Consider the following 27,986-nt stretch of genomic DNA (forward strand, 5'->3'; position numbering starts at 1 on the left):
AACAGAGGAAAAAATTCTTCCAGAGAAGCTCTTTTGTTACACTTGAGGCAGCATCTTCTGTCTCTCACTAAAACAGTGTATGGTCACAAAAAATACCTTGCCAGAAAATATATGGTGAGTTCAAAATCTTCCAAAGAAACCTGGAAAAACTTAATACCCTCCAAACATTCCAAAAGCCCTAAAAGTACTGCAAGGGTCAATGGGCACTTTGTAACACTGCTACAAATGTATGTTGAGCAACAGAAGGCAGTACTCTTGTGTGTGTATATATACACATATATATATAAATATTTTTATAGATGTAATTATATGTGTTATTTATACATATTGTTGAGAGAGAGAGAGAGGGGTCCTCATTTCTAGCCTTGGATTACAGCTTTTGAAGTAGAGGGTGTCTGCTGGAAGAGAAAGTCAACATGCCCTCTGGTATTGGCCACTTTTCTCTCCTGGTGCCAGGGCTTTCCTGGAAATGCAGGGATTTTGGAGCCAATTGTCTTTATTTGAGAGAGAAGCTCATGTTCTGGGGAAAATGTGCCCTTCTGTGTGCTCAGCCAGGCAAGAGGTGCACTGGGTAATTTCTCTGAGGCACATGAAATGTTGTAGCTGCATCAGGAAAGGATAGTGACTGATAAATTTCCTGAGGCTTGCAGGATCTGGGGGCACACTCCCAAGGTGTGCCTCAAGGAGTCCATGGCAAGGGGAGAAGGAGAGGAAAGCAGGCAGGAAGTTTTGACAGCCATGATGCTGACTACCTCCAGCTCCTGGGGGGAGCAGGGGATGTGGGGCACCTCTGAAAATCTGCTTTCCCACTCTTTCCTTTTAGAAATAGGCCTGGAAAAGAAACTTTCCTCTTCTTTGCCCTCCCAACCACAGCTCAGAGGGTTTTGGGTTTGTGCCAAGAGCCAAAACCCAAGAGCTCTGCAGATTCAGGTGCCTCAAATACGCATTTTTCCCTCATGCCCCACACTGACCATGGACTGTAGCACGGGCTAACACTGCTGGGCTCGGGTGGCTGTCCCAGGGAAGATGTGCTCTGCTAGGAGAGGCTGTAGCTGGTGACCTGCTGTTCTCCCACAGTAGGTTTGTACTCAGGAGGGGGGTTTTGTGCAAACATATTCTGTATCTTAAGGCACCTCAGAACCAGGACACTTGCTGTGCTCCTGAGCAGTGAGACAGCATCTTCTCCTTTGGGGAAACTCAGATAGGATTACTATCTCATCTGCTGCTGGAGAGACCAAAGGACCTGCTTGGTGATGATTCAACTGCTCAGGATGCTGAGACAGCATTGCTCCCCTCCCTAAAGCAGCCTGACTACTCAGTGTACAATGAGGACATGACTTTTCAAAACTCTAAGATACACCTGTAGCAATCCCAGCATGGAACCAGTGGGCACAAACCCAGAAATCAGCTCAGTCACTATTCCTGGTCAGTCTCTGAACATGGCCTCAGCACCACAGGAGCTTTAAGAATAAATCTGAGGCAGAGAAGATGGCCCATGAGCCAGTCTGGCAAACTCACTGGTGTGAAACTAAACATTGGACATTTTTATCCATCTTAATTGATGGAAGATGTGGAGAACTCTTCATAGGATGAGGAATCAAGGGACCATGCAGACAGTGAGACAGAGTAAATTTATTTTTCACAGTAATAATTTTACAAGTGAAAAGAGATTTTCAATCTTTTTACAACCTACTTAAGGTAGAAAGATTTAAAACTCAAAATCTTTTCTTAAAAGAAAGGCAACCATCCTTGCTAGTGGCAAATGAGCCTCTGCTCAGCTTGTATCCAATTGGGATCTCAGAAGACTGTCCAACCTATTAAATAAGATACATATCTCCTGAGAACAGCCTTTGTTGTTTTCTTTTATAGATCTTTGTTCCTCCAGTGCTGTAAGGTCCCCAGGGCATGGCCTGTGTTACGGAGCACCAGATGTACTATCTGATTTTAGGAGATCCTAATTATGAGGAATATGTCAGAACAACAGAAAACTTCATTTAAAAATCCAATTAAAGCTGCCGAGTGACAGCTACGGACTTGTGTGTTGCATCACCTCCTAATCCCAGCAGCTTCCATGTGGAGAAGGGAGTAGTTAAAGATATCATAAATCCTAGATAAGGATATCATAAGGCCCGCATGAGATGGGGATTTTTCTGACCATAGGTTAAAATTGGCACACATTTTGTGGTGGAGCAGTAAACCCGAGATCTGTTTTGGAGCAGTCACCTTGGGATCCTGGGTCCGATGGGTGGGTTATCCTTTCTGGTGAGTAGTGGGACATTTCACAAGATATTCTGGATAAAGAAATATAGAGGTAACTGTGTGTCTGGCACTGGGGTTGCTGAGCACCTTCACCTCCTCAGGTCTTGCTGGAGCACCTTCACCAGCAGAGACCTTGAGGATGGGATTCTGATGCCATCACAGCCATCCCCATTGCTTGGGGGACCATGGAGGGAGGACACTGGCATGCGGGGTGGGGGGGGGGGGAGCTTTCAGGTGGGTTTTTTGAGAGATAGGATGGGAAAAGCTGACAGAGAGAGGAGGTGAGAAGTTTCCAAAGCCTCCAGCATGGCAGCAGACACCTGCTTCTTCCAAAACCGGCTGAACCTGTCTCCCTGCTGTCATCTCTCTGCGGGTTTAGGGCGTTCTGAGCCCCCGGCCGGCTGAAGGGCACGGGGCTCGAGGGCTGCACCCTCCTCGTGCACCAGGGCAAGCTCTTCTCTCTGGAAAGGGGTTGTTTTCTCTGCTCTACCCAGAGACCTGCTGGGGCAGGTGGAGGTCTGGGCCCTGCTGTCGGACAGGCTGAGCACTTCCAGGCAGGAATGAGCCCGCCCATACTGCCCCACAGAGCCAGGAGTCAGGGATAGGGAAATACAGGGTGGTTTTGCTTGGTTTCTTTTTAGGAAAGGAGATTTTAAGTATTCTTTTAAAAAACATGATTATGTTTTCAGATTTTTAAATATAAATTAATAACATTTTAAATAAAAGGAGAATTCAGTACTTTTAAAAAGTTTTTTTATAGAGTTTAATTTTTATTGGAGAGTTTAAGACTTCAGGGGGAAAATGTAGAATTTGTGAGTTATTAAAAATAAGAAGGAGAATTTAAAGGTTTATTTTTAAAGGAGAATTTTAATCTGTTGGTTTTTTAGAGAGGTTTTATGACTTTTTTAAAGAGAAGATGTTAAGGTTTTGGGGGGAGTTTTTAAAAGAATTTAAGATTTTTTTTTTTTTTAAGGAGAATGTCAGACTTTTTTTTTAAACAGCCGAGGTGATGCGGGGGAGTTCCGTGTGTGGGGCGGGGCTCACCTGGCGGGGGCGGCGCTCACCTGGCGGGGCGGGGCCGGCGGGGCGGGGCGCGGAGGGCGGCGCTGGGGCCGGCGCGGCTCCGCGCTGCGGAGCGGACGGGAGCGGAGCGGAGCGGCTGCCGCCGCTGCTGCCGCCGCCCAGGAGAGGAGCCGGAGCCGCGGCCGCGCTGCCGTGGCCGGGCCGGCGGCAGGTGAGTGCGCTCGGGCGCGGCGGGGCCGGGCAGGGGCTGCCGCTGCTGTGCAGCACCGGGCGCGGCCCTGCCCTGCCGCAGCCGGGCCGGTACCGCCGGGAGCGGCCCCGAACAGGGGGGCTGCGGCTGAGGCGGGGCCGCTGGCCCCGGGTGTCCGCGGCGAGAGCCGTCCCCGGGGCAGCCGGCGCCTCGCCCGCCTGGCAGGGCCCGCCGGGGTGGGGGACAGCGCCACGGGGCTGCGAAGTGGGGCAGGGGCGGCGAGCAGCTGGCTTGGGGCAGGGCGCCGCAGTAACCCCGGATTCCGTAAGGGGAGCCCGGGCTGGGGGGACAGGGAGCGGCGTTCGGCGCTGGCGAGACCCGAGCCCCGCTGCCACCTGCTCGGTGCCGCCCCTGTCGTGTCCCGGTCGGTCGAGCAACCGGGTGGCTTTGCCTCCCGCCTGCCCGAGGCACTCCCAGCAGCCCCGGCCACCGGCACGGTGCAGCCGGGCCCCGCCGGCGCTGCAAACGCTGCCCAGAGCCCCCAGCGGAGGAGCCGAGGCGGCGTGGGGGTCTCAGATGGCCGTGCCAGGAGCCTCCTCCCCTCGCATCCGTGGGGCAAAACCTCCCGTCTTTTCTCCCTTCAGAGACGTCTCCGTCTCCCCGAGGAGAGGGGTTAAATTCCTCGATAAGAGCCAGGCTCCAGCCGCATACTTCTGATGCCTTCCGTGAACTCTGCCGGCAGGTTGGCAGGTTGTTTCGTAACTCCACTTGTGGCCTGCTGCGGGGAGGAGGAGGGGGGGAACGGGACACCGAGCTCCTCTCCTGGTTTTTTTTCCCTGCCCTGCAACAGCACTTTGTAATTGCAGGTTAAAAACCCAAACGTGGGTTCAAGGGTATTGTACAAAAGAAAGGGTCACAGCCGTGCGCCTCTCACTCCGAGTGGCTGCCTCAGGCACAGCCCATGGCACTCCCCTTGGGATGGCTGTTTCAGGAGAAATCAGGCGGAAACTCGTGAGAAATGGTCGAAAGAGGCGAGACGGGAGCTGTGGCTGCTCCTCGCCGTGAGCCGGGGCCAGCTCCCCGGGATGCCGGTGCTAACGGGGCCGCGCTCTGCCGGGACTTGCCGGGCAGGCACCGGGCCCCGGCAGCGTGTGGGAGCACGAATGCCAGAGCTCCGCTGTCAGATGGCGGGGCCGGGCGGCTGCCGGCATGGGGCAGCGGTGCTGCACACACCTGTCAGCTCACCTCGAGGGGCAGCGCTGCGGGGAGCAGGCGGGAATTGCAGCTCTTCCTAGGGAGACGAGAGCAAACCGTGAGCACATGCTGTATCTGCAGTGGGCAGGAGTGGGAAGCGTCTTCCAAACGCTGCTTGTTTTCCTTATCAGGCAGTGCCGGTGGTGTCTTCTCAGGAAGGGGCTGTGGGGAAGGGGGGATGTTCTTACCTTCTGTTGATGCCGTTGGAATGCCAGGAATCCTCCCACATCCCAGTTATCTGCTGGGGGAGCCTGAGCACGATGCCTGGACTCCCTCTCCACATACCTCTGCTGGCTTCCCCATGCCTTCTCGAAAGAAATGGCGTGGAAATCCAGAAGCTGCCACTAGTGCACACATCTTCCTGAAGCCTTTCTTCCACCGTGTGGTACAAAGTTGCGAGGCCAGGGACTGCTGCTTGCAGCACCTGCGGGTATCCAGCACTCACAGCATTGAGCACTGCAGTTCCCAGGGTCCTGCACTATTTCCCTGCAAGGGCATGCCAGTTGCTCTAAAATATAAAACTCTTTGCAAATGAGTGTGAGAGGGACATGGAAATTAGTTTTACCCAGGTCTTAAAGAGGCAGACCTGAGCAATAATGTGGCAACATGTGTGTGCTGTCCACCTCCACAGTGGAGATATGTCCTGTGGTTGCCTTCACTGTCGCCACGTGCTGCAAGGAAATATTGTTTGAGTGCATCTGCATGGTCCACACTGGTTCATCCTTTTCATGGTTTTCAGCATCTCTCTGTCCTGCCTTGTTCATGTCATCTTCAATAGGAAAACCCTCCAGTGGTGGCACAGAATTGACTTACGCCCATGTTCTGTTGTTTCTCCATGTGCTGGGGAGGGAATGCTTTGGGAGCAGTTCCAGACAAAGAGTTAATCCTTCCTGGCTGGGAGGCAGTGATGTGTGTGCCAAGGCTTCAGAGCAGAGTATTTTCTGGAGTCATGCGAGGTTGGGTGCTGTGGTGAGCTAGGGAGAAATCCAGGTGCTGTTTGACAATGGGTTGCTCTGTGCCCAAGTCTAAATAAAGGCATGAGGGACACTTTAGGTTTCAGCTCTGTGTGTATGCATTGCTTTCAAGAGCATCTTTTTAAAGGATGTTCTTCCATCTGTTTCAGCTTGTCTATGCCCTTGCAAACCTGTGTATTCAAATTAAAGCTTAAGCTTGGCCCCACTGAAGGTTTTTAACAGAATCCTGTTGTTATAAAGGACTGCTAACATTTTTATGTCCTTCCATTTTTCAGATGCCAAGTTCAGGAGCTCCTAAAAGTGGCTGATTGTCTGGCTTTTTATGGGCTGGAGTCAGCACTTTCTTGAGGGCTGGGGTGCTTCCAACTGCCCCAGGCTAGTCATCTAGAATAACTTGTTGCTTTAAAAAGAAAAAAAAGAGGGAGGGCACAGGGAGGGGGGAAAATAACCTGAAACACTTCTTAACCAAACACATAGGTGGAAACTTCAGGACAATTGCATGAAGGCTTTTTGAATTGCCATGAAGGCTTCTTTTGTTGCTACTTCCTAACCCTGCTACAGCACACAGAACCTGCTGGAGGTCTTCATCTCTGGAGCCTCATGCTCAACCCTCCCTGTGTCCTCTCAGGTGCCTCCTGCATGACAGTGGAATGTCACAGTGCTCTCAACAGCCCCTTGGGGTCCAGAGCCTCCCATGGATGTCCTTTGTGGTGTTAGACCCAGCATTGCACTCCTGAGCACAGTGGGGACTTTGGAGGCACCTAGAGCATCCTGCAGGAGAGTAGCTGTGCTGGCAGGGAAGCCCAGTGAGTGGCAGCCTCCCCTTTGCTCCCTGTTATTCCTGCCAGCCCGGGTAAACCATTGGCACCCAGATGGTGTTGTGAAGCTGTCTGACAGGGAGAGCATTTGTAGGGTTCTTGCTGGTTTAAAGATTCCTGCTGTGAACAATGCTTTCCCCAGGAAACGTGAGTGTGCAGCAGGGAGCTGGTCTCTGCCTCTGGATGCTTGCCTGAGGCAGCTGGTGGAGTGCAGCAGGTTGGATAAACACCATGGGCATCTCTTCATAAGAATAAAGATGGGTTGTGTTGGTTTTTTTGGAGGCTTTGTGGTTGCTGTTTTCACTTGCCAATTTTTATTTTCTTTTCCAAGTTCTGGCAATGTTTGGAGGTGTCAGCACTCCTTTCTGTTAAGAGCCAAACATACCTGTGGTGGGAATGCTGGGTGGACCTCTTTGCATGTTGTGATCGGTGCGGGCTGGTTCCTGCAGCACAAACACACTGTTCTCTGAGGAACAGCTTAATTGTCAGAGAGCAGCTCGTGGTCTCTCTGGACTCTTGACCAGTGTGCCCAGGTCTTTGCTTGATGGTTTGTGCCTGTAGAAAGTTAGGTGTTTCCCAGGCTTGCTCTGAGGTCATCTCTCCTTCCTCTTCTCCCTGCCCTGATTCCTTTGGGATGGGACTTTCTCAGGGCAACTTGTCAAGTCCTTGGGGTCCCATCCCAAAAGAGTGGCTCTGTGACGCTTTCCCAGGGCTCACCCAGCCTGGGCACAAGGCTGCACCACATCATATGTGATCCAAGGTACTCCCACTTGTGGGGAAAAAAAAGCTGAGACACAGCATAGGTGTTTGTGCATAAAGGATTCCTGTAGTTGTTTGAGTGGTTTTGTTGGTTTTTTAAAGACCTTTCTATTGCTCTTTCTAGTATTTTAAAAATCTTGCAAACTCACCATGTTGGAAAAGGACATTTGCTCTCCCACTCTGGAAGGGAAGCATCATTGGGACCCAGGAGTGGAGGTGCTAGAAACATGGCTTTGAATCTTTGATGCTGCATGCTTAGGACTAGCTGTCCCTCAAAACTCCTTCTCAAGTATTTTTTTGACTGCCTTAATGCAGTTTGAGGGTTGCCTGGGCTGAGACATTGGATTTGGTATTGTCCTCTTTGAATTCATTTGGCTCTTTAATGACCTGCTGAGTATAAAGAAGTTGGGTTAGGAAGTTCAAAAGTACGTATTTCCCCAAAGCAACCCCATGTGAGTATTAGTTGCATAAGGATTAAGTCCCTAAATGCTTCAGAAGAAACAATGTATTTTTATTGAGTCTCCCACTCTGTGCAGGCAGGAGTGCTGGTCCAGTCCCCAGCTCATGTTCCTATCCCATTTTGGTCCTTCAGGTGTCCTTAAGTGCTGGACCTATGTATGGAGCAAGAGATGGAGGCATTTTAATGTCTTTGCAGGCATTAAAACCCCTTCAACCAAAAGTCCAGCAAGGCAATTGGGGGGATTAGTTGGTCATGCAGCGGTGATTTCCTTCACTTGTAGGACTGTGATTTGTACCCCTGGATGGATGTCCCAGATGCACTTGCCTCTCCAGAGATATGTCATGATTTTACTGCCTTAAAGAGCTTATTGTCTCTGGGTGGGTTCAGGCAGTGATTGATAGCACCTCCACCTAATTAGTCATGTGCCAGGTAGCGTGAAAGCAGAGACTTCTAAAATACCCAAGGGTCTTATCAAACGTTTCAGCCAGGATTCATTCTGAATCTCTTGTTTATTTGTCTTTGTGTCTGAGCATGTGAGAGAAAGGAGCCTATTCAGCTCTCTGCAAAGGGTCATTAAAATCCTTTTTAATCCTACAAAGTTATAAATAAATATCCATGACAGCATGCACCTGCGTGTTCATCTGTGCATCCTCTACTCTGGACACCCAGCAGTATGTCCTTGACATGTGGCTGCTTTCTGAAGCAGGATAGGAAACTGCAAAGTTATTCTGAAAGTGGAGAATAAAATCTGGAAGGTTTATCCCTGGTTGTGCATTTGCTAATTTGTTAATTACCCTCTCCTGAAGGAGGAGAATTGGAATGGAAAGAGGATTGCTGATGGCTGACACCAGCACTTCCAGAGGCTGGAAGGCTGGTTGGAGGGAAGATATTTGTAGGTCATTTGGCTTTTTTATGTCCCTGGTCCTACTTGCAGGACAGCTGCAGAGCCTGAATTTTCCTGTAATCCTATGGGGATGAAATTGTTGATTAATTTGACAGGAGACAGGGAGAGTGTCTGTCTCTGCTCACATTATAGGTGGTCAAGGCTCATCTCATCCTCTGGGCTGGACTGGGCAAGCATCTCAAGGAAGCTGCACTTTAAAGGGTCCTTTCTTGCTCTTCTGGAGGCACTGGGAAAGAGACCTCATTGGTTGGGTCTTGCCCTTGAAGGTGGGGGAAATGGAAGTTCTCTTCTTTGGCTGGGGAAGAGTATTTCCAGGGCTTGAACAGGCTCTTGCCTCTCAAGATTGCTCCTGTATTCTGCGTGGTGAGAAATACAAGCTGTGTTCTGACTTGGGGAATGGCTTGTGTGTAATAACAGGAAAATACTCACAAATTGCATCGTGCTTTCCCTGATGACTGACTGCTGTGGAAGATGAACACAGCAGGGATTCTGGACCTACTGGCATATGAGTGCCATGGTTGTGTTTGTGTGGATGCTTGGGCAAGTACCCCTCAGAGCCTGCCTTTTAGGAGCTGGGTTCATCCCCTAAAGATGATGAACCTAATCTAGATCAGCCTAGAGCCCCAAGATACCGAGACGTAGTCTTGCCCCTGTACTGGGGGCAAAGCTAGGTCCATCCTGGGCATGGCATCAGGGTGCACTCAATTGCACAAGAAAGAAAAGAGCATGGGAGTGTAAAAGCCTTTCCTCTTTCCCCTCTAATCGACACACTGTTGCTAATTTTGCTTCTCCCCCTTGGGAAGAACCTACGGATTTATTTCCAGCTGCTTTCATGAAGTCATTCTTCACATGTGGGACTGGGGGTGATGGTGATGGTTACGGGAATAGCAGGTGCTGCTAATGGTTCCTTTGCAAACCTTCGTGTTTAGGGCAGGCTTTTTGCTAGCCAGCCCTGCCAGCTCTCCCCCCACGGACAGTAGCCATTAGTGCTGCAAGGGAGAAACATGATGCATGCAGGTGTGAAAGATGATCCTTCCGCTTCCAGGCTGAAGCGCTGTAATGTGAGTGTGTGCAGTAGGTGGAGGGGTGTTTTTGCTGCTTTTAATTTATAATGAGCTTTTGGTTGGTGGCTCATCTGTGAGGTGGACTGACTAGTAATCATCCCTAAAATGTCACTGGCTGTGATTCTAGATGTTTTCATATGATTCTCAATACTGACTTGGCATGGCCACAAATCTTAATCTTGTCTAAGAGGGAGAAAAGGTTTCCCAGCTTCTTCACAGTGCTGTTTCTGTTTCTTCTGTTTCCCTGTGGGTCTGATGCTGTAGCAGACCCAAAAGCTTGGGTTGAAAAGCAGAAATCCTGGCAGTGGAGGTGGCATGTAGCGAGTGTCTTTGTCACCAGTCATGATGTGAGCCTCCCTTCCCTAAATCCCTGCCGAAGGCCATCACCCTGAGGATCGTCCCCATTCTGCGTCACAGCCCTGGGCAGGATTTGTACCTGACTCTTCCTGCCCTGCTCAGCATTGGCCAGCCTCCTCAGGCATGTTAACATGAGTCTGTAATTTTTGGGAGGAAGTGGAGCAGAAAATCTCTAAGCCTCTATTTTTCTCTTAATGGGGGTTTGCTGGTGTGGTGCTTATGGCTCTCCAGAATTCCGTCTCTTTGGGCAGCTCCTGCAAGATCCTTGTGTGGGACATGTGCCCCCTTGGATTGCCAGAAGATTTTGGTGGTGGTCTGTGATTTCTGGCTCAAATCATGCTTTAGTTCTTGAGCATGCAAATGCCACAACACATAGTTTTCCTTTTGATGTCCTTTAGTGCAAAAAGCCCTTGAAACACGGATGTAACTTTTGCTGATGCCAAGTGTGCATTATGGGCTGTGGGATGCCCCCAGCAGAAGCTGCTTGCTATTGAAAGGCAGCAGACCCTTGGGAGGTGTTTGGGCTCAGGTTCATCCACACATCTCTGGTAAAAGTGCACCTTCAGGTTAAATTACCATTTTGGTCATTTGCCAATTTTTAGGGCTTTCTGTCAGGCACAAGATGTCAGAGTAGGGAGCTGGATGGGGAATGATGGGTGAATTGAGGATATGGTGCTATTGTGGCCACCCCTAAATAAGCTGCTTGGGTGTGAATTAGAGCCCCATGCTGGCTGCTTCCTTGCTCCTGGGTACTTGTGGCTGCCTTGTGTAAGAGCTGGTGGCTTCCTTAGGCCTGGGTGTGAGAAGCACTTGCACACCCTCCCTGTAATGGTGGAAGGATGAAGAGCTGCCTCTCTGGGCTGTGACCACTCTGGTAAGACTTGTTTGTCACCTCTTGAGCTTGTTTAACCCCTGTCAACTCTTTGTGCTGGGATGAAGTAACCCATCTGCTGCTCCACTTTGGAGCTCTGTGCTGCGAGCGTCCCAGCCGCACCCTGGTGGCCCCCACGCCAAAGGACAGGACACTGCTGCCTTTGGTAGGTGACCCTCTTGGCCGCCTTGCACCGGGCCAGAGGATGTGTTCCTTCAGGATCCTGGGGCTGGCATCCTCAGGACAAGCTGGAATGGTGGAAAAGCCGTGCACCAAGTGGCTGGGGCTTTGCCTGGTGCTCCCAGCTGTGGTGGCAGTGACCGTGGCTGGTTGTCAGAGTCTGCTGCACAGACAGCTTGTTCAGAGATGTGGATGGTCATCTCTGCCCAGCAAGGGAACTGCCAGCCTGGCATGCGCCACGGCATCAAACCTTGCCGTAGCTGATCCTTGCTCAGCATTGGACTGGCCAGCAGTCAACCCTGACAACGGCATTGCCTTCTGTCCTGGGATGGACATGGCATGGAGAGCCCAGCAGAACCACTCAGTCCCTGTAACAGCTCAGCCAAGGGCAGGTGATGTCACTCCAAAAGAGGGTCCCAAAGCAGCAGGACACAGTTTGTGGTCTGGAGGGAAACCTGGACCATGTCCCATTCCCTCCAACCTGCTGCAGGTGTTGTCAGGAGGCTTCAGTTATTTATGGATCTCCTCTGTGTTGGTCACCAGAGTAACAGGAAGGCTTCTGCCCCACCAGAGGTTTCAGCAGGTGGGCAAGTACCATCTCTCCCCTTTGGTGCAGCAGCTGGCCCCAGTGCTTAGAGCAGGGAGAGCCTTGAGGAAGTATTAAATAGCTGCTGGATGTGTCACTGCAGCAGTTGAAGCAGGGCAGTGAGTCACAGCCAGCCTGCCAGCGCCCCAGCACAGAGGATGGCAGCACAGGCCAGCCCTCCCCTCCCCACCTGCTGCTTACTCATGTGCTGGGTTGGGTTTTTTTATTGAGGTGTCTGCACATGGCTGGGATGAGCATCCCCCTGGCACTGGGTGGGAGAGGAGCCAGAGGGTCAGGTTCCAAGTAGAAATAAAACAACTGAGAGTACCCCAGCATTTTCCTGGGCTGCATCCAGAGGGATGCAAAGCTGCTGGTCCCCATGGACACCTTGGTGCTTCACGGATGGCAGGCTCATCACAGCCTGCTCTCAAGTACTAATGCAGTTTATTAACTATGAGTCTTTATGCCCCTCAGCCCAAGCCCTGACACGAAAGGCTGGTCCTCTGGATTCCTTTCACTTTTTATTAGGCTTTCTTGGAAGCCTTCCCTGTGGTGCTCCTCTCCTGCCACCTGGCCCTGTACCCAGCTCCCTGCCAGGGGGTGGACACAGTGAGGGAGGTGAGTGAACCTGCAAAAATGGGTGAAGCCTTAGTGCTGGCAGGTTGCCCATCTCAACCTGTTGGTCCCAGATGGTCCTTTTTCGGAGCTGTGGTAGAGATGTTTGGGATACTTTAGTATTTGGGTTGCAGTAGGCCTTGCTGTTGGGTACAAAATAGGTGAGTTTTTTCTGAAACAGATTTTGATTTTTTAAAAAATTATTATTATTGTGTGTGGCAAAACATATTAGACAGACTCTTGCAAAGTGCTTGCACTCTTTGGCTGGAAGGTGCTGTCTCAGCTTCTGAGATTTGCAGGTGGCCCTACAAATCAGGAGTGGTCTTCACTTTTGTGAGGAGGGTGACTGGGCAATATTCTACTATTTCAGGTCCAGGGGAGGTCACCAGACCCTTGTGAGTCCCAGCAGCCATCAGGATGGCAGTTTGCAGGAGCAAGAGGTACATCCTCCTGCACGTGCAGAAATACTCCTTCACCTCCACTTCCTTTAGCCTGACAGTTTCAGGGAGGCCGGGAGACAGCAGTGCCAGGAATCAAAATAAAGCTGCGGGATCTGAGATTTTTAATTTAAAAAAGTTTTTTTTTCTAGTGTCAGCATTTGAAATTCTGACTTTCAGTCAGGAAATCTGTTGAAGTCATGGCATGAATCATCCCTACCCTCAATTTTAGGACCCATCACATGGGAAAAGGGAACAGAAAATTAGTCATTTTGTTAATCTGCTTCCAATAAAAATTATTTAGAATAAAATGAGTGGCCTTTGGGAGCAGCAGTCATGTGTCCTGGCACCCACAGCCACCTGCTGGCTTCCCTGGTGCTGTTTAGGAGCAGGGGCAGGGCCTGGCAGCTGCCTGCCCTTCGGGTTCATGATCAAAGCAACCTCCTGGGGTAAATACAAACAGAGGCAGCTGGAAACCTACCTTCTGCTGAAAAGCTGCTCTTCCCCAGAAAAGTAATTCTTGCTCCAAAAAAAGCCCATTATTTCTCCTACCTGGTGGTGTAATGACGGCACCCACTATTAATGCAGGGGGCTGGCAGGGAACCCCATTAAGAGGGGGGTCTATTTGCAAGTGGGGCAATGAGACTCACCCCCAGCTGCTGTGGTTTTGAGTGGTGGTAAAGAACTGAGTAGTTTACAGCAAAGGTGATACTTGGGGCAAGGTGAATGTTTATAGGTTTATTGCCTGATGGGGGTTTATTTGTTTTTTTTTTTAACTAGAGTGAGGCTGTCATGGTGGAGTATTGGGGATGAGATGCTGAGTGCAGTCTGTGATGTCCCTCCCAGGCAGGGACTGAGGGGATCAGGGAGCATTGCAGGTCCCCTCAGACAAGGATGAACCTTCATCCTCTCTGCTCCCTTGTGAGGCCAGGAATTTGGGGGAAGAGGGGGCAGCAAGGCTGGTTTTGAGTGGGAGCTGATCCTCCCCAGAAGGCAGGGGGAGGGCAGGCAGGGAAGGGAGCAGCCCCCAGCCCTCTTCCAGGGGGCAGATAACATCCTGTATCTGGCAGCAAACTGGAGACAACTCCCAAATCCCCTAGAGGTTACAGCAAGGACCCCCTGTGCTTGCAAGGATCTGAGGAAGCAATAAAATCCATTAGATTTTGGGGTGCTGGAGAACGTAGTAGGGATTATGCCCTGGCTGCTTTTTGGGGGGTTTCTCCTGCATGAGGAGCAAGGCTGGCTGCGTGTCTCCCAGCCTGTTGGCAGCGCTGTGCCGCACTCCGCGATGCTGGTAAATGATTGCCTGGAAGGCCGGCCAGGGCGGGGCCACAGCTTGGTGCCTGGTTTGAACCCGGACTGGTGCCCGGCACCCGTGTGCCCGCAGCCATCCTGCTCCCATAGCGCTCGGCAGCCCCGGATTTTGCCAGCAAGGTGAGACTGTTCGCTGTGACTCAAAGAGCTGCCTTATTTTTCTTGTTTATTCCTAAGCTCCTGGCCCCCGTATCCTGGGTTGTGGCACAAGAAGGCGGATTTGAGACTAGCTTCGTCCCTGGGCAGGGAAGGGGGGTGTAGGGAGTGCTCTATGGGGTGTGTTGCTCTCCAGTGTGGTGTTAGGGTGCTGCTGAGGGGAGGCTGGGGGGTGAACAACAGTGGTTTCAGGCTGATTTGGGTGGTGCCGCAGTGGCACCTGGACTTTGCTCCATGCCGGGGGACGGTGGCAGCCTTGAATACACAGGACTGGGGAGTGGTGCCAAAACGCAGCTTCAAATTTATATCGTGCAAATGTTAGTGGTTTGGGGCTTACAGGGAGGTGGGCCGAACCCAAGGTGTCCCTCAGCCCCACAGTTTCCCCAGTGGCTCAGCCAAGGCAAACATGAGCTCAGCGCTGAGGTATTTGTGACGGCTGCTCCGTGCCCGTGTTTTGGAGGTGGGCAGGGAGGTGGCACCAGCAGGACCTGGCACCTGCGCAGAACGGCCTCACCAAGCCGTGTCCTCCTTAGTTTCTCCTTGCCTTTCTCGCACCACAATTAAAGTTCCTCATCACTGGAGACAGGACCCTTCAAGCCCTCCCTTTGATTACTCGAGTAGGCAACAAAAAATAATGAAGAAGTGGAGTTTAACCAAAGGTCAAGCTTTCTCACAGCCTGGCTGCAAACTTGGGATAGCTGGAGCAGAGGGAGGGGCTGTGACCAGCCAGGTGAAGCTGGGAAAGCAGTTTGTGACCCCCCCTGGATGGAGGGCCTGAAAATTTAGTGTATGTTACTCCATCCAGGACTTTCAGACAAGACTGATAGTGTCAAAACCAGTGCTATAGTAGGGAAAATCGATACATCTTTGCATGGTGTTTGAAAACTCTGTAAACTCAAATATTTGAGTTCTTTACAGCTTGTGCTTAATTTTTTTAATTTATGCCTGTTGCAGTTGTTGAGCTGCTGGAAGAGACAGGAGTTGGGTGTGCCCAGGCTAAGAGGTGTTGTTTTATGGTAGTAGTACCCACTGGATGGGAGTTGAGCTGGACCCAGTGTTGGTCAGAGCCTGGGCTTTGTCATGGGTGTTCATGCCTGGCTACCCCTCCCAAACCCTACCTTTGGTCATGTTTTTGTTCAGAAAGAGGCTTTATTTTAATTTCTTAATCTCTCTCTGATAAATTGAGATGGATGTAAATATGAAAAGATTAAAATGTGCATTATCTGCACTTTCCCTCTATATCATTGCAAAAGTGGGTAGCCAGCAGTTCATCTGCCTTTTACAGTGTTGTTTAGAAAATCTCTCAGTGCCACTCTATCAGATTTTCAGGGAAATTGTAGTGAAAGTCCAGAAAACCCATTAAAAGTCTGTGCTCACAGCAGAAATAACCTGGGCATCTTTTGGGCACCGCACAGACACACACAGACCTCATCATTTCCCACCACAGGAAGATTTGGACCCACTGTCCAGACATAAGGAAAAAAAAATTCTTTGCAGATGAATATCAGTGTTTAATAACATCAACAAAAGTGCAATCTGTGCACAGGGCGGCAGCGAACAACTCCTTGGTCTAGGATTCACCCTATGGGATGATGACTTAATGACACCGCTTTCAAAGCATCTTGTATTCCTTGTTAGTGGCTTGGGATGGAAACCTGGTTTCTTTTTTCCCCACAGGCAGCCTGTCCTGCAATGACCCAGAGCACCTGAGGCCCGGCAGCTGAGGGGATGGAGCTGAAGGTCTGGGTGGATGGGATCCAGCGGGTCGTGTGTGGAGTCTCGGAGCAAACCACCTGCCAAGAAGTGGTCATTGCCCTGGCACGGGCCATTGGTGAGCCATCTCCATCTGCTGGGGGGTGCCCCATCTGCAGGTTCTTCCTAGGAAAAGGAGTCCTTGGGTGGGTGGAGGCCTTGTTCTGTGGTGGTGGGGATGCCAGCAGCACTGCCTGTGGGGCAGCAGCCTCAGCACACCCCTGCTGGCCTCTGCTTTCCCGATCTGATGTGCTCGCCTCCTCCCGGCAGGTCAGACGGGCCGCTATGTGCTGGTGCAGAAGCTGCGGGAGAAGGAGCGGCAGCTGCTGCCACTGGAGTGTCCCTTGGAGTCGCTGGCCAAGTGTGGGCAGTATGCCAACGACGTGCAGTTCATCCTGCGGCGGACAGGCCCCAGCATGGCCGAGCGGCCCTCCTCGGAGGGCTCTCCCCAGGCTCCCGAGAGGACGTTCATCCGGGCCAGCTTGCCCATCAAGCCCAGGCTCACCAGCATAGACGGACCCCGTTCCAGGGAGCCCAAAAAATCCATGACCTTCAGCCTGGGTCCTACAGGCTCCAGCGACCTGTTCACCGTGAGCCGATGGAGGCACCAAACACGGGATGGGCTAGACTTGGAGGGTGGTGGTGTTGTCCAGCCCTCCAAGGAGGAGCTTTTTAGGAGAGTGCTGCAGCAGCAGGAGCAGCTGCATTCCTTGGAGGCCCATGGGGACACCCTAGAAATGGACCTACGGCTCTGGGAGCGCAGCCGGCTTGCTGGCCAGGAGAATGAGATTCTCTATCTGGAGCAAGTGGTGCGGAGGAATGAGACGGAGCTGGGTGAGGAGGAGTTCTGGCAGAGTGAGCTCCGGCTGGAAAAGGAGTGCGAGCGGGAGCGACAGGAACGGGTGAGGAGCCTGCGGGCCAGCCTGGAGGAGTACACCCAGAGGATCTATGAGCTGAGCATCCGGACTGAAGCCCTGCAGGAGGAGATCCAATGGGAGATGGCCGAGAGGGCCAAGAGGGGGAAGGAGATCTCTATGCCCAGCCCCATAGAGCTGGAGGACATGGCCACCAAAATGAAAAGGGACCTGGAGGCCAAGGTCAAGCAAGGCACCCAGCTGGAGAGCAACCTGGCCAGCGTGGAGAAGGCCCTGGAGGAAGCTGAAAAGAACCTGCAGGTAGATAAGACTGGGTTGAGCCACCCCATGGGATGGTAAGATCTTGAGGGAGGGGTGGGACCAGCTTTCCAAACACATTAGACCTATGGGTTGAGTGGGGTTGGTTACTTCACCTGCCCAGTGATCTTGGGACTGGATGCACAGCTCTCTGCAGCAGTGATCACTGACAGAGGGACGCCACCACTCTTGCCCCACTGGCACAGGGTCCCACACCCATTGCTCTCTGTGCAAGCTATGTCTGGGCTAATGCTCCTTCTCACTGGTGCTCCAGGAGCACAGCATCACCTCACTCCAGCACAGACAATGGTGCTGGAGCAAGTGGTCCACATGTGGGGTTGATGGCATTGGCACAAGGGTCAATGTCATCTTGGATGAAGGAGTCACAAAGGGCTTAGCAGAGGTTCCTGTGGTGCCTGTGCACAAAATCTTTTGACCATGCAGGGCTTGGGCTCATGGTGGGGGGCTGCACAGTGCGGAGATGGCAGCTCTGAGGATGAGCTTTGGTGCCCTCCCAGCTCTCCTGTTGCAGCCTCCCAGCATCAAGGATCAAGGGGCTGCATGATTCCTGCCTTCTACCCACCATGTCCCTTTGGAGCAAAACGGGGAAGCTTTTATCCAGGCTTTCCCTAGGCTGTCCATGCTTTCAGAATCTTTCCTTGAGCATATCATTTGCATTTGGCATCTCCCAGCACAGCGGGCGCGTTTGATGGCTGCTCGCACCCTCTTGTGGAGATGCAGCAGAGCAGGGCTGTTCCCAAACCAGCGTCATCCTCGTCCCCGTTGCCTGGGCACCTCCCTTCCTGCAGCCCTCAGAGAGGGGTGGCTGAGCCACAGTACCACTGAGGTTTCCTGTGCTGGCACCAGCAGGGTGAGCCCCAGCCGGGGAGCAGCCCCAGCGGATGATTGCCCGTGGGCTGGGGGCACGGGGGGAACGTGCGGCTCACCCTGTTCCCCCCTCGGTGTGTGTTTTGCAGGCCCAGACCCAAGAGCTGGAGGAGTTAAATAAGGAGCTGAGGCAGTGTAATTTGCAGCAGTTTATTCAGCAGACGGGGGCCACGGTGACCGTCCTGCAGGCCCGGTCCGAGGAGGACGCCCAGCCGGAGCCGAGCCCGTGCGAGCTGCCAGCCTACCGGAGAAACGGAGGTCAGCACGCTGCCGCTGGCTCGGCCGCGGGGGCTGCTCCCTGCCTCCCTCTCCGTGGGGTCAGCCCCAAAGCTGGCCACTTCTCCCCTGGGCACTGAGATTAGGCAGGTGGGGGTTTGTGTGCTGACATGGCAGTCGCTCACCACTCCCACGGGGTTTCAGAGATTTTTCACCCCTGGGGCTCCTTCCTCCTCCCCACTGAAGCCTGGGGGCTGCTCGTAGACATGTACGGGAGTCAGATCCTGCATTGCTGCTTTTGGGGCTGAGGTGGCTGCAGGGAGCTTTCCTTCACAGCCTTGCTCATGTCACCATAGCGGCTGCAGCAGAAGGCAGGTGGCTGAAGGCCTGTGTCAGTCCCCGGGGGCTGTGGGCTGGTGGGGACATCCTCTGGCCGCAAATGACCTTTCTGTGTTTGGCGAGGGAAGGGTGGTGCCCAGGGCCTTGTCTGCAGCCTCACAGGCATGAGAGGAGGCAGTGGGGGGGTCTTACGGAAAGGGACCTGGTCATTTCTCCTCTGGAGCACCCGGAGCGGGTGACATGACTGCCCTGTGGCACTGCAGTGGCTGTGCCCAGCAAGCCTGGAAGGCTCAAGCCCTGCCTGAGCTGGATGTTTTTCCCCATCCTGTAGGTTTTTCTCCCACCGCTGGTACAGACTTGCCTCCCCAGGTCAGCACCAAGCAGCTCCTCGGCCATCCCAGGACCCTGCCGGAGCCCCTGGTGTCCAGCCTGAACCCCGAGGGTGCGTATGTCCCACTGGGGCCCTGGGAGCACGAGCTGCTCTGCAGAGGATGGGTGGGAAGAGGGGAGAGGCTTTTGCTGCCCAAAATGGGTTGCAGAGAGCAAGCGTGTGCTGGTGGTGGGAGGCCAGAGCTATTTATAGATGCCATTAGGAAGCGCAAAGCTCACACTCCAGCAGTCTCTGCTGTGCTGCCAGGGGCTCACACACTGGCAGCCTGGCTCTCTGCCCTGCCAGGAGCTGTGGAGGATGGTTCTCATCCCTCTCCTGCCACTCTGTACCCCCAGGGTTAAGGCCTTGCTCAGTTAGGATGAGGAGGACTTGTCTCCTGGCTTTAACAGGAGCTACTTTTGTTCCATATTATTGACCAGTTCATCCCAAAACCCTTCCTACTTCCTGTGACTCTTTTGTCACCTTGCACCTGTTTTTTGGGTGCAGCAAAAGAGAGCCATAGTAGGGACACCTACCTGCTGTGGTGATGCTACCTCCACCCTGGTATCCTCCTCCCACCTTATGCCGCCTTTTCCCCAGCAAAAACCTATTGCCATCCTCCACACAGCCCAATACATCCACCCATCCTTCAGGACACTGTGGCAGCCACATTCCCATCTCCCGGTCCAGGCTTTGTGCTCACATACATCCTGTTTTCCATTCTCCTTTTTGCAAGTGCTCACCCACCATGGTGGGATTGCTCAGGTGGTTTTTTTTGTCTTATCTTGCAGTTGTATCAACCAGGCAGAGCATCTGGAGGTAGAAGGTCCCAGGCAGTGGAGGATCAATTGCCTTCAAAGTGTAACTGTATAAATAAACCATATTATATATATATATATATATATATATATTTTATATTTTTTTTACTGCTTTATATTGTGAATAGATGTGGATGGCCAGACAGAATATTTTTACAGACTGTAAAGCAAAACTAGAGACTGATCTCAAAAAGCAACCCTCTTCCCCTGAGGATGAAAGTGACTCCCTTCTATTTTTTTTAAGTAGTTTCTATATTGAACAGAAAACAGCAGTGCGCCCGTTCTGCATAGCCTCCTCAAAAGATCCATCGTGCATCTGGAAAAGTCATTGTTCCTTTGACTAGGGGAGCAAAGCTGCAGTGGAGACCCACGAGGAGGCTCACCTGGATGGAGCAAGTTAACAGATTTCACAGCAACTCGTCACTGCAAGTGGGGCCATGACAAACAGCCTCTTCACTGGCGGCAAGGGAGGCCCAAAAACAGTTTTAAGACAAATTTCTGGCCCATCTTTTTTTATGTATATTATAAGAAACCTGTAGGAGAAACCACTTTCTATGGTGCCACAGACCACGCTTCAAGGAAGCACACAGCAGGAGTTGTTTTTCTTAAATTCATTTAATCTTTCAACTTCTTTTTAAAGTAAAAAATTGCAGAATGAGCCCTTCCCCGGTGGTGGTGTGAGTGGAGAGCAGGACCAAAATACTATTGGTGACAGTTCCCTGATGATTTTTTTTTTAACTCGATGGCCAGTAGTTACCATTCTGTTCATCTGTCACAGTGGGGCACCTTGTATTTTAATTGCAAAACCAAAGCAGTTTGGGGAGGGGATGAGTTTGTCTGGGAGATCCCTGAGCCTGTTTTCAGTGTGTCGTATGCGGAAAATGTGACTCGGGCGCAGTGTTCCCGGTAAAACCCCGCTTCCCTGTGCGAATGTAAATCCCGTGCGCCGCAGATCCAATTTTCAATAAATCTTTGGGAAAGGATTTGAGCAAAGCGAGTGTGAGTGTGCTCTTGTGGCCAGGGTGAGCCGTCCCTGCTGGATGCATCCGAATGGTTTGCGCACCCCGCAGCTGCCTCTTCCATTCCGAGCCATCTCTTTCTATTTGCCGAATTAAAGATGTGAGTATTTTATAACTGACTGACTCTTATGCACACAGTGCTCTTTTCTTTTTTTTTTTCCCTTTTCTTTTTTTTTTTAAATCGTGAAGTGCTTTACAGCCAGGGGATGCAGCTTGTCTCCAGTGAGCTGCAGCCATCTCTGGGATGAAACATGGCAACATTTTAATAATGCACAGCAGCAGCAGCTCAGAGCATTTTAGGACAGGAGGCAAAGGGGGTGGTGCTCAGCTGCAGACAGGAGCAGGTAAGGGGAAATTTCCCATTTGCCTCCAAGCCTCTTTGCAGCTGGATAACAGCAGCCAGGAATGTCAGCTCTTGCTGTCCATCACCATTTCCCCTGAGCTTCTGCTGGGCTGTTGTCCCTGGGGACATCTTCCCCTCTCAAAGCTGATTTTCAAGGTGCTACCACAGCCCAGCAGGCTGATCAAGTAATATTAAAGGATTAAAGTTTGCGTTTTTGGGAGATCCACTGGTACTGCTGTGTCTTAGGTTATGACTGGAGAGCTGCCACAGTAGGGAGATGCAATTTCAAAGTTGACTTTTTTGAATTGGGGTTTTTTGGGTGGGTTGTTTTTCAAGTTCTTCCTTGCCCTCCTCCTTAAATCATGTATCTCAAGGAAAATTAGTTTAAAATATGCTCATTACATGCAGCTGTTTCTCCCCTGCTTGTTTGCTTTTTGAGCTTTGTGTGCTTTATTTTTTTTTGGACTCTTGCTTTTAAAGATTCTGCCTTGCTAAGTGGGTGATGGACAGTGTACAAAGAGCATTTCAGTGCTGCTTGGGGAGGGGAGGGAAAAGCAGATTAGAAAACCCACTTTCCCTGGACATGGCTGGATTTCAGTGTGTCATGGGACATCCTTTGTACATCCCAGAAAACTGACCTCTGCAGGTTTAAAACTGGATCTTTCATTTTTTGGGTTACATTTGTTAGCCTTGCATTCTGCAAAATAAACAGGAATAAAGAGAAAAGGGTCATCACCTATGGTACTTCCAAATGGGGACAGAAAATTAATTTGAATCTGGGGGATTTTTTTCCCGTCTGTTACGATTATATATTATTTATCAGTTTTGTAGGTTCAGTCATAATCATAACAGGCCAAACCAGCACCAGTCTTTCCTAGAGGGAGGTGTGGGAGGGTGTGGAAAATAAAGATATTTTAAATATATATTGCAGCAGATTTGGCCCTTCAGCTGATGCCCCTTGGCTGGCACTCAGGATTTGGAACTGTTGCATGGGTGGGAGACAGAGTAAATCAACTGTGTCCCCTACTGATAACCGGGCATGGGGCTAGCGAGAGGGCTGTGACCAGGGGCTAACTCTCAAGACTGTAGCTCTTTGCAGATTTTCTTCATTTTGTGTCCCACCCACCATCACCCAGCTGCTGCCTAGGCCAGCAGTGTTTTACAAGGTAATAAATTACTTTGATTAACACCTCTGTCCCTGCTGTGGTGCACGTGGGGCAGAGGTGAGTGGCAATAAACTCCTGTGTTACCTCGGGAGCTCCCAGCCCAGGGTGACCTATATTCCTGGGGCTCGGGGGGCCTGCGCGGGTCCCCGCCTGTTATTTAATGCAGCGAGGCTCGATACCCGCTCCCCCGCCCTCCCGCTTTTAGCTGCTCTAAAGCCTGTGTCAATAATACATTTCTGCCATTGAATATTTTATTGATGGTTTGACTTTTTTGCTGCTCGCGATTCCCATTTCAAGGCTGCGTGATTGTTCCTAATTAAAATTTTATGCCCTGGGACAAGCCTTCTTGCTACAGTGGAGATGATGCTGTCCTTTTCTAGGCCACTACAGAGTGGTAGGAAGAAATTACCATTACCCATTGTTATGAGATTAAAACAAAGCAAATAAATTATTGTTTTTTCCCTTAAAAAACAAACCAGCAGCCCAGCGTACGGCGCGTACTGGAGAGGGAACTGGCTCGTGGGCAAGGCAGGGATCCAAGTGTGCAGGGTGGCTCAAGGATGCTGTGCCTGGCTGCACAGGGACTCGTGTCCCCATGTCCCTCAGGCGCCATGGGCAGCTTCTTCCTTCCCTGGAGTGGGCAGGAATGGACTTCAGAGCTTCTCTCTCCTCAGATGCTTCTCCTGGCTAGCTCCAGTGCCACCCGAAAATCACAAAGTGAAGGATTTACCTGTTTTTCACTGGTGAGCAGTCCGCATTTTTGTTGGCCTTTTTTTTTTAATAAATCTGCAGGTTCTGCCAGCACAACGCACCATTCAGAAGAGTATTTCAGCCACCTCCAGCCTTCCTGGCGCCCTTTTCCTGGCTGCACTACCTGATTTTTTTTTTAGATTCTTTTTATTTTTTAATATTGTGTAAGAAAAATGGCCCCCAGCTCCTCACCCCTCTATCGTGGACAGTCAGCTCCTCACCATCCTGATCAGATGGTGATCTGGGTGCCAGCACTGCCCCAGGCCAGTGCAGTTTCTTCAGGGCAACACTGCTGCAGACACTTGAACCATCCCCAAGTTGCAGTTACATATTTGTATGAGTTCCTGGGTGTTTGGGTTTGGATATTTTTTTTTCTCCCCTCAATTTCATCTAGAGTGCTAGAAGCATTTGTGCTGCCTCCCAGCCCCTGGACTTGGCAAGCAGCTTTTAAAGCACACACTTCAGCACCAGTTACATAAGAAAAGGTGTGAATGTCTGGAGGAGAAAATGCCCGATGGTTTTGCTCTCCAAGTGGTGTACAGATGCTCTGCTGCTTGCTCCTGGCTGCACAGCTTCTCCCAGCATAGCTCACTGCAGATGAAGAAGAGCTGTTTGAACTGGCGTGTGTGTCCATGCAGGGAGCATTGTCTGCTCTCCTATTATGATTTTTCTTTCTCCATCTCAGAGTGCAGACTGACTGCATTCTACCTTGCCCTGGAAAAAAAACCACCATAAAGCACTAGAGGAGGCTGGGAAATTTTCTTGTTTATGGATGAGCAAGTTTCTCTCCCAATGGAACCTTCTGCCAGCAGAAATCTTTCTTTTTTTTTTTTTTTTTAGGATGTATTATATAAGTCCCTGCTTGCATTTAACTAACTGACTTCCTCTTAAACAATTCATGTACTCCTGTTCCTCATAGAGCAGCTTGCTCCTGCGGTGAGGCTCACCTGACACTGAGACATGTTATGGACAGAACACAACAGACGCTTCTTCGTGTGGTGCTTGAAGGGTAATGCCTGTTCCCTTCCCTCCATGAAGAGCTGAAACAAGAACAAAATATTTGAAGAGCACAAAGAGTCCCTTCAGCTCAACAGGCCTGAAATTCAGCATCTTCCCCTCCTGTAAGGCACTCCCCTGCCTCTCACCAAAAATCTCACAGTTCGGAGTGAAAGCACACAACTACTCTTCTAACCAAGCTAAGTACCATCTTACAAATCTGTTTATTAGCTACTGAAAAAGATGAACTCAAGGGGCGTCACAGCCCTGGTGTATTTTCTCACTGCTCAGGAGCACCCTGCAGCTAGGCCAGGGCAGAAGGGCTGATGCTGGGCTTTCTGCTTGAGGGACAACCATGTCACACCCTTCCGCTCTCCTTTTCAAGCCACCTTCGCTGGCCACAGAGGCAAAATAAGAGATGGGAGGAACCAGGCATGCAGTGCAATCAGACACATCACTGAGAAGGCACAGCTTTCCTCTTACCTGGGCTGATGCCCTGGATTACAGTAATCAGCACTCAAACACTGGTTTTGCACATTTATTGAAGACTTCGGGTGACAGCACAGCAGGTTAGTTTTGAATCATGCCAGAAGAATGTTAAAAACAGGAATTGAGCTGGATGCTCCCCCCACTTACTGGAGACACACACAAAAAAGGCAAAACCAAACAAACTTCACTTCAACCCCTTCCTTTTGCTTACTGGAGCTGAACAGGATGGTTCCATTGGTGGCAGGAAGTCGGAAGCATTCATACCATAGTGCTGCTCATGGGAACTGGGACAGGCCTTGCCAGGTGACCTGCAGAGCTGCTCCTGCCAGCGGCATCTCCCGGGGTTAGCTCATCAGCCAGCACCGTCCCAAACGCAGGGCTGTTCATTCAAAGAGAAACAAAGCACCTTTATTTTCAGACACACGTTTGTTACGTGCATGGTCATCTATAAAATTGTCTGGCAGGGGGACTGTGGCCTTCAGTTTCAGCTCTCAGGCACACTTGTACATGGATGGATTTTGTACCAGGTTTCCCTCCCTCCCTTTCTCTGTGTGGTTACACTGTGCTCCTGCCTGCTCAGGACCAGCAAGTGGGATGATGCTGTAGGTGCAGGTAGGGAAGAAAAAAAGCAATCTGGGCCTGAGACAGCTGCAACCTTGTCTGCCCAATCCAACCCTGTACCCCATTAAAAAGAAAAAAATAAAAAGGCCCATTTGGCTTCTGAACAAACATGAAAGCATCTCAGGTAAATTTGGTTGGTTTTCCCATCTTCCCAGGCTGTTTGAGCACTACGGAAACACAGAGCACAGAGGGAGCTGAGTTTCCTTGTGAAGAGCAGATGTTCCTCTAGGACCCAGAGGCAGAAATGATAAGAGCATGAAGGAGAGATAGGGACAGGCAAAACTTCTCAGAGAGACACTTTACCAACAGAGGACCTTGCTCTGCCTTCTGTGCAATTAACTAGTTATTGACCAGAGCACTGCCAATTCCTTCAGATCAAGCCTTTACAACAGCCCAGGGCTACATGAGAGCAGCCCCAGGAGTAGGGGGAATACCTGAGCCCTTCCAGGGAACCTCAGCAGCTGCAGTGAATCCTAGCTGGATATTAGGAACTTCAGCTGACAATGAAGCTGTGATGCTCTTGAGAAAATACACTTTTCAACTACCCAGCTTCTTCAGCAGCCAAAAAATCACAAGAGATAATTTTGTAGGAGAAGCCATCTGCTTCGTCACTTCCTCAGTTTTTAGTGACAGCCACCGTGGGTGGCTGGAAAAGTCCCTGCCTGGCTTGCCTTCCTGTTCCTCGGGGCCATGAAGTCAGAGTCCCCTGCGTGACATCACAGCACATTGGGCAAGGCAGCTCTGCAAATGCCCAGCCAGGGCCGGGCCGCCAATAGAGCCCTGTCACAAGATGAAGAAAACAGCGAGCAAAGGTGAGGGGTGGGATGGAAAAAAAAAACAGCAACAAAAAAGGAAAGTGAGGCTCGTTTCTGCTTTTCCTTTAACAGACTAGAGAGTGTCTGTTTAAATGTGACTCATCCAGGGCACTACTAGGCAGAGTTTCTTCTATTAACACACCCTTGGCAATAGCAGTTCAGTTAGTCACTGACCGGCTCTCAAGACGTCACCGGCCGGGATGATGCGTCCCTAACTTGGTACGGAGTCCGCTAGCACTTATTTACTTTGGAGAAGAGCAAGAGAACAGAGAGAGGCACGCCATCCCTCCTGAACAACTTTACCACCAACTACTCGCACCCACATTCCGACGCGGCCCGTTCCCTCCATCTCCCCGGGACACACCGAGCCCCGCTGCAGGAGTGCTCCATCTTTCCGCGCTCCCCTGAGCGAGTGCGCCCGATCCTGGCCGATCATTGGGGGTCCGCAGAGCCGAGGACGGGCAACCGCTGGAGGCAGGACAGTGGTGACCGATGGGGAGCCGACTCCCTGGCACGCCGGAGCTCCTCACCTGGCTGGCCGAGAGCGCAGGGGAGCGTCGAGGCTTCGAGGCGCGGGTCCGGGGAGGCGAGGCGGCCGCACAGTGATGTCCGAGGAGCAGGTTAGCCGCTGTCACACGCACAGTGGAGTCGCCGAGAGCACAATGTGCGTTAGTCAGTGGCTCACCTGCTCCTGGAGGGTGACGGGGGGGGCGGCGGGGCCCGCCTGTAGCATGGGCGACACCGGGCAGCGCGAAGGATGGGGCGCGGGAGGGGGGAGCCGCGCCGTGCCCGGGCTCCGCGGCGCGTGGAGATGCAGCTCCGCGCTCCCACCCCCGGGACAGGCTGGCCCGTGCGGCCCCGGGGCCGGCGTTGCCCCGCAGCTCCGGAACGGGGGATCCCTCCCGGCGCGGCCGCCGCTCACCTGCGCTCCCGCCGCCGCCGCCGCCAACTTCTCGCTCTGCCCCGGCCCGGCCCACGCCGCGCGCCGCGGCCCCTCGCTCCGCCCCCCGCGCCGCTCCAGCCAATGGTGACGCCGCGCGCCCGCCCGCCGGCTCCGCCCCCGCGCCGCTCCAGCCAATGGCGGCTCCGCCACCGTCCGCCGACGGCCGCGGCGGGGCGGGGCGGGCCAGCAGGCGGCCCCCCCGCCCCCCCGGCGGTGACAGCGGCGGGCGCGGCGCGTTCGCTTCTGCACGTCGCTGCTGCTGCGGGGAGGAACCATTTGTACCTGTTGAGCCGCCGCCCGCCTCCCGCTCATCCCGCCCCGCCGACCCCCGCCCTCCCCGCCCTCGCCGCCCCGCTCGGGCCGGTGGCCGCCGGCGGCGCCCCCCTGCCCTGCCGCCGCCGGCCGCGAGGAGCCCCTTGCCCACTGGACCCCCATGGCCCCGGCACTCGTCTCCCCCTTTCCCCTCCGTCCCCTTTCCGCCCCCGCCGGAGCCCGGCCCATGGTACGGCCCGCCGGGGCCGTGCCATCAGGGCAGTGTCGGGGCGCACGTAGGCGGTGCGGGAGGGACGGGGCAGGGGGCGGGGGGAGAGTCGGGGTGTCCCCGGCCGCCCCCGCCACTGCCGCCTCTCCTGTCGCTGCATCAAATGTCACCGTGTCACATTAATTTTTTGTATATTTTCCCCCCTCCGTTGTTCTCCGTTGGGTTGGGCGTGCGGCGAACCCGAGTGCCCCTCGCAGTGGCAGGGGGTGGAGGTTGTCCCTCGGCCCCGGGAGTCTGCTTCCAGCAACTTCCCCAAAAAAAGGGACGTGCAATTGAAGGTTTTCTGTACATCCTCAGTAGACCAGCTCTCACCTTCTCATGGGGTGAGCTCACTCCCGCCCATCACCCTACAAGCCGCAGCCAAGCAAACAGCTGGAATGCTGAAAATTTTAGTGCACCTCAAGGAGGATTTGCCAAGGACCAAAGACAGAGAGATATGGATGGGCGCAGCGCTGTCCAGTAGTGGGAAGTCTTGTTTGGAGACTCAGAGAGGCAGGCGTCGAGTCTGCAGGCTGGCTCCCATCCGC

General features: G+C 52.3%; 1 protein-coding gene and 1 long non-coding RNA gene across 5 annotated transcripts in view; one reads left to right on the plus strand and one right to left on the minus strand.

The window, feature by feature from the left end:
• The window catches only part of RASSF7 (Ras association domain family member 7), a 34,037-nt gene extending 13,268 nt beyond the window's left edge, over positions 1-20,769 (plus strand). Inside the window, exons 1-6 of one of the 4 annotated variants that reach the window (XM_071427667.1) lie at positions 3,339-3,493; positions 15,899-16,052; positions 16,244-17,148; positions 18,123-18,291; positions 18,920-19,030; positions 19,750-20,769. In XM_071427667.1, coding sequence (XP_071283768.1) covers positions 15,950-16,052; positions 16,244-17,148; positions 18,123-18,291; positions 18,920-19,030; positions 19,750-19,781 — 1,320 coding nt within the window. In that variant the 5' untranslated portion in view covers positions 3,339-3,493; positions 15,899-15,949 and the 3' untranslated portion in view covers positions 19,782-20,769. Of the gene's footprint in view, positions 1-3,338; positions 3,494-15,898; positions 16,053-16,243; positions 17,149-18,122; positions 18,292-18,919; positions 19,715-19,749 lie in introns of those variants that run through there. The other 3 variants (XM_071427669.1, XM_071427665.1, XM_071427666.1) reach the window with 3 other exon arrangements.
• Positions 20,770-24,573: 3,804 nt separating this feature from the next.
• Positions 24,574-26,977, minus strand: LOC139590266 (uncharacterized). The gene is made up of 3 exons (XR_011679292.1): positions 26,898-26,977; positions 26,340-26,603; positions 24,574-24,918 (listed from the first exon to the last, which is right to left on the minus strand). It is a non-coding gene; the product is annotated as an uncharacterized lncRNA (long non-coding RNA).
• Positions 26,978-27,986: the final 1,009 nt, after the last annotated feature.

The sequence above is a fragment of the Agelaius tricolor genome, unplaced genomic scaffold, assembly GCF_023055355.1.
Source record: "Agelaius tricolor isolate 1412-34295 unplaced genomic scaffold, bAgeTri1.0.p SCAF_5, whole genome shotgun sequence".
Lineage (NCBI taxonomy): Eukaryota > Metazoa > Chordata > Aves > Passeriformes > Icteridae > Agelaius > Agelaius tricolor.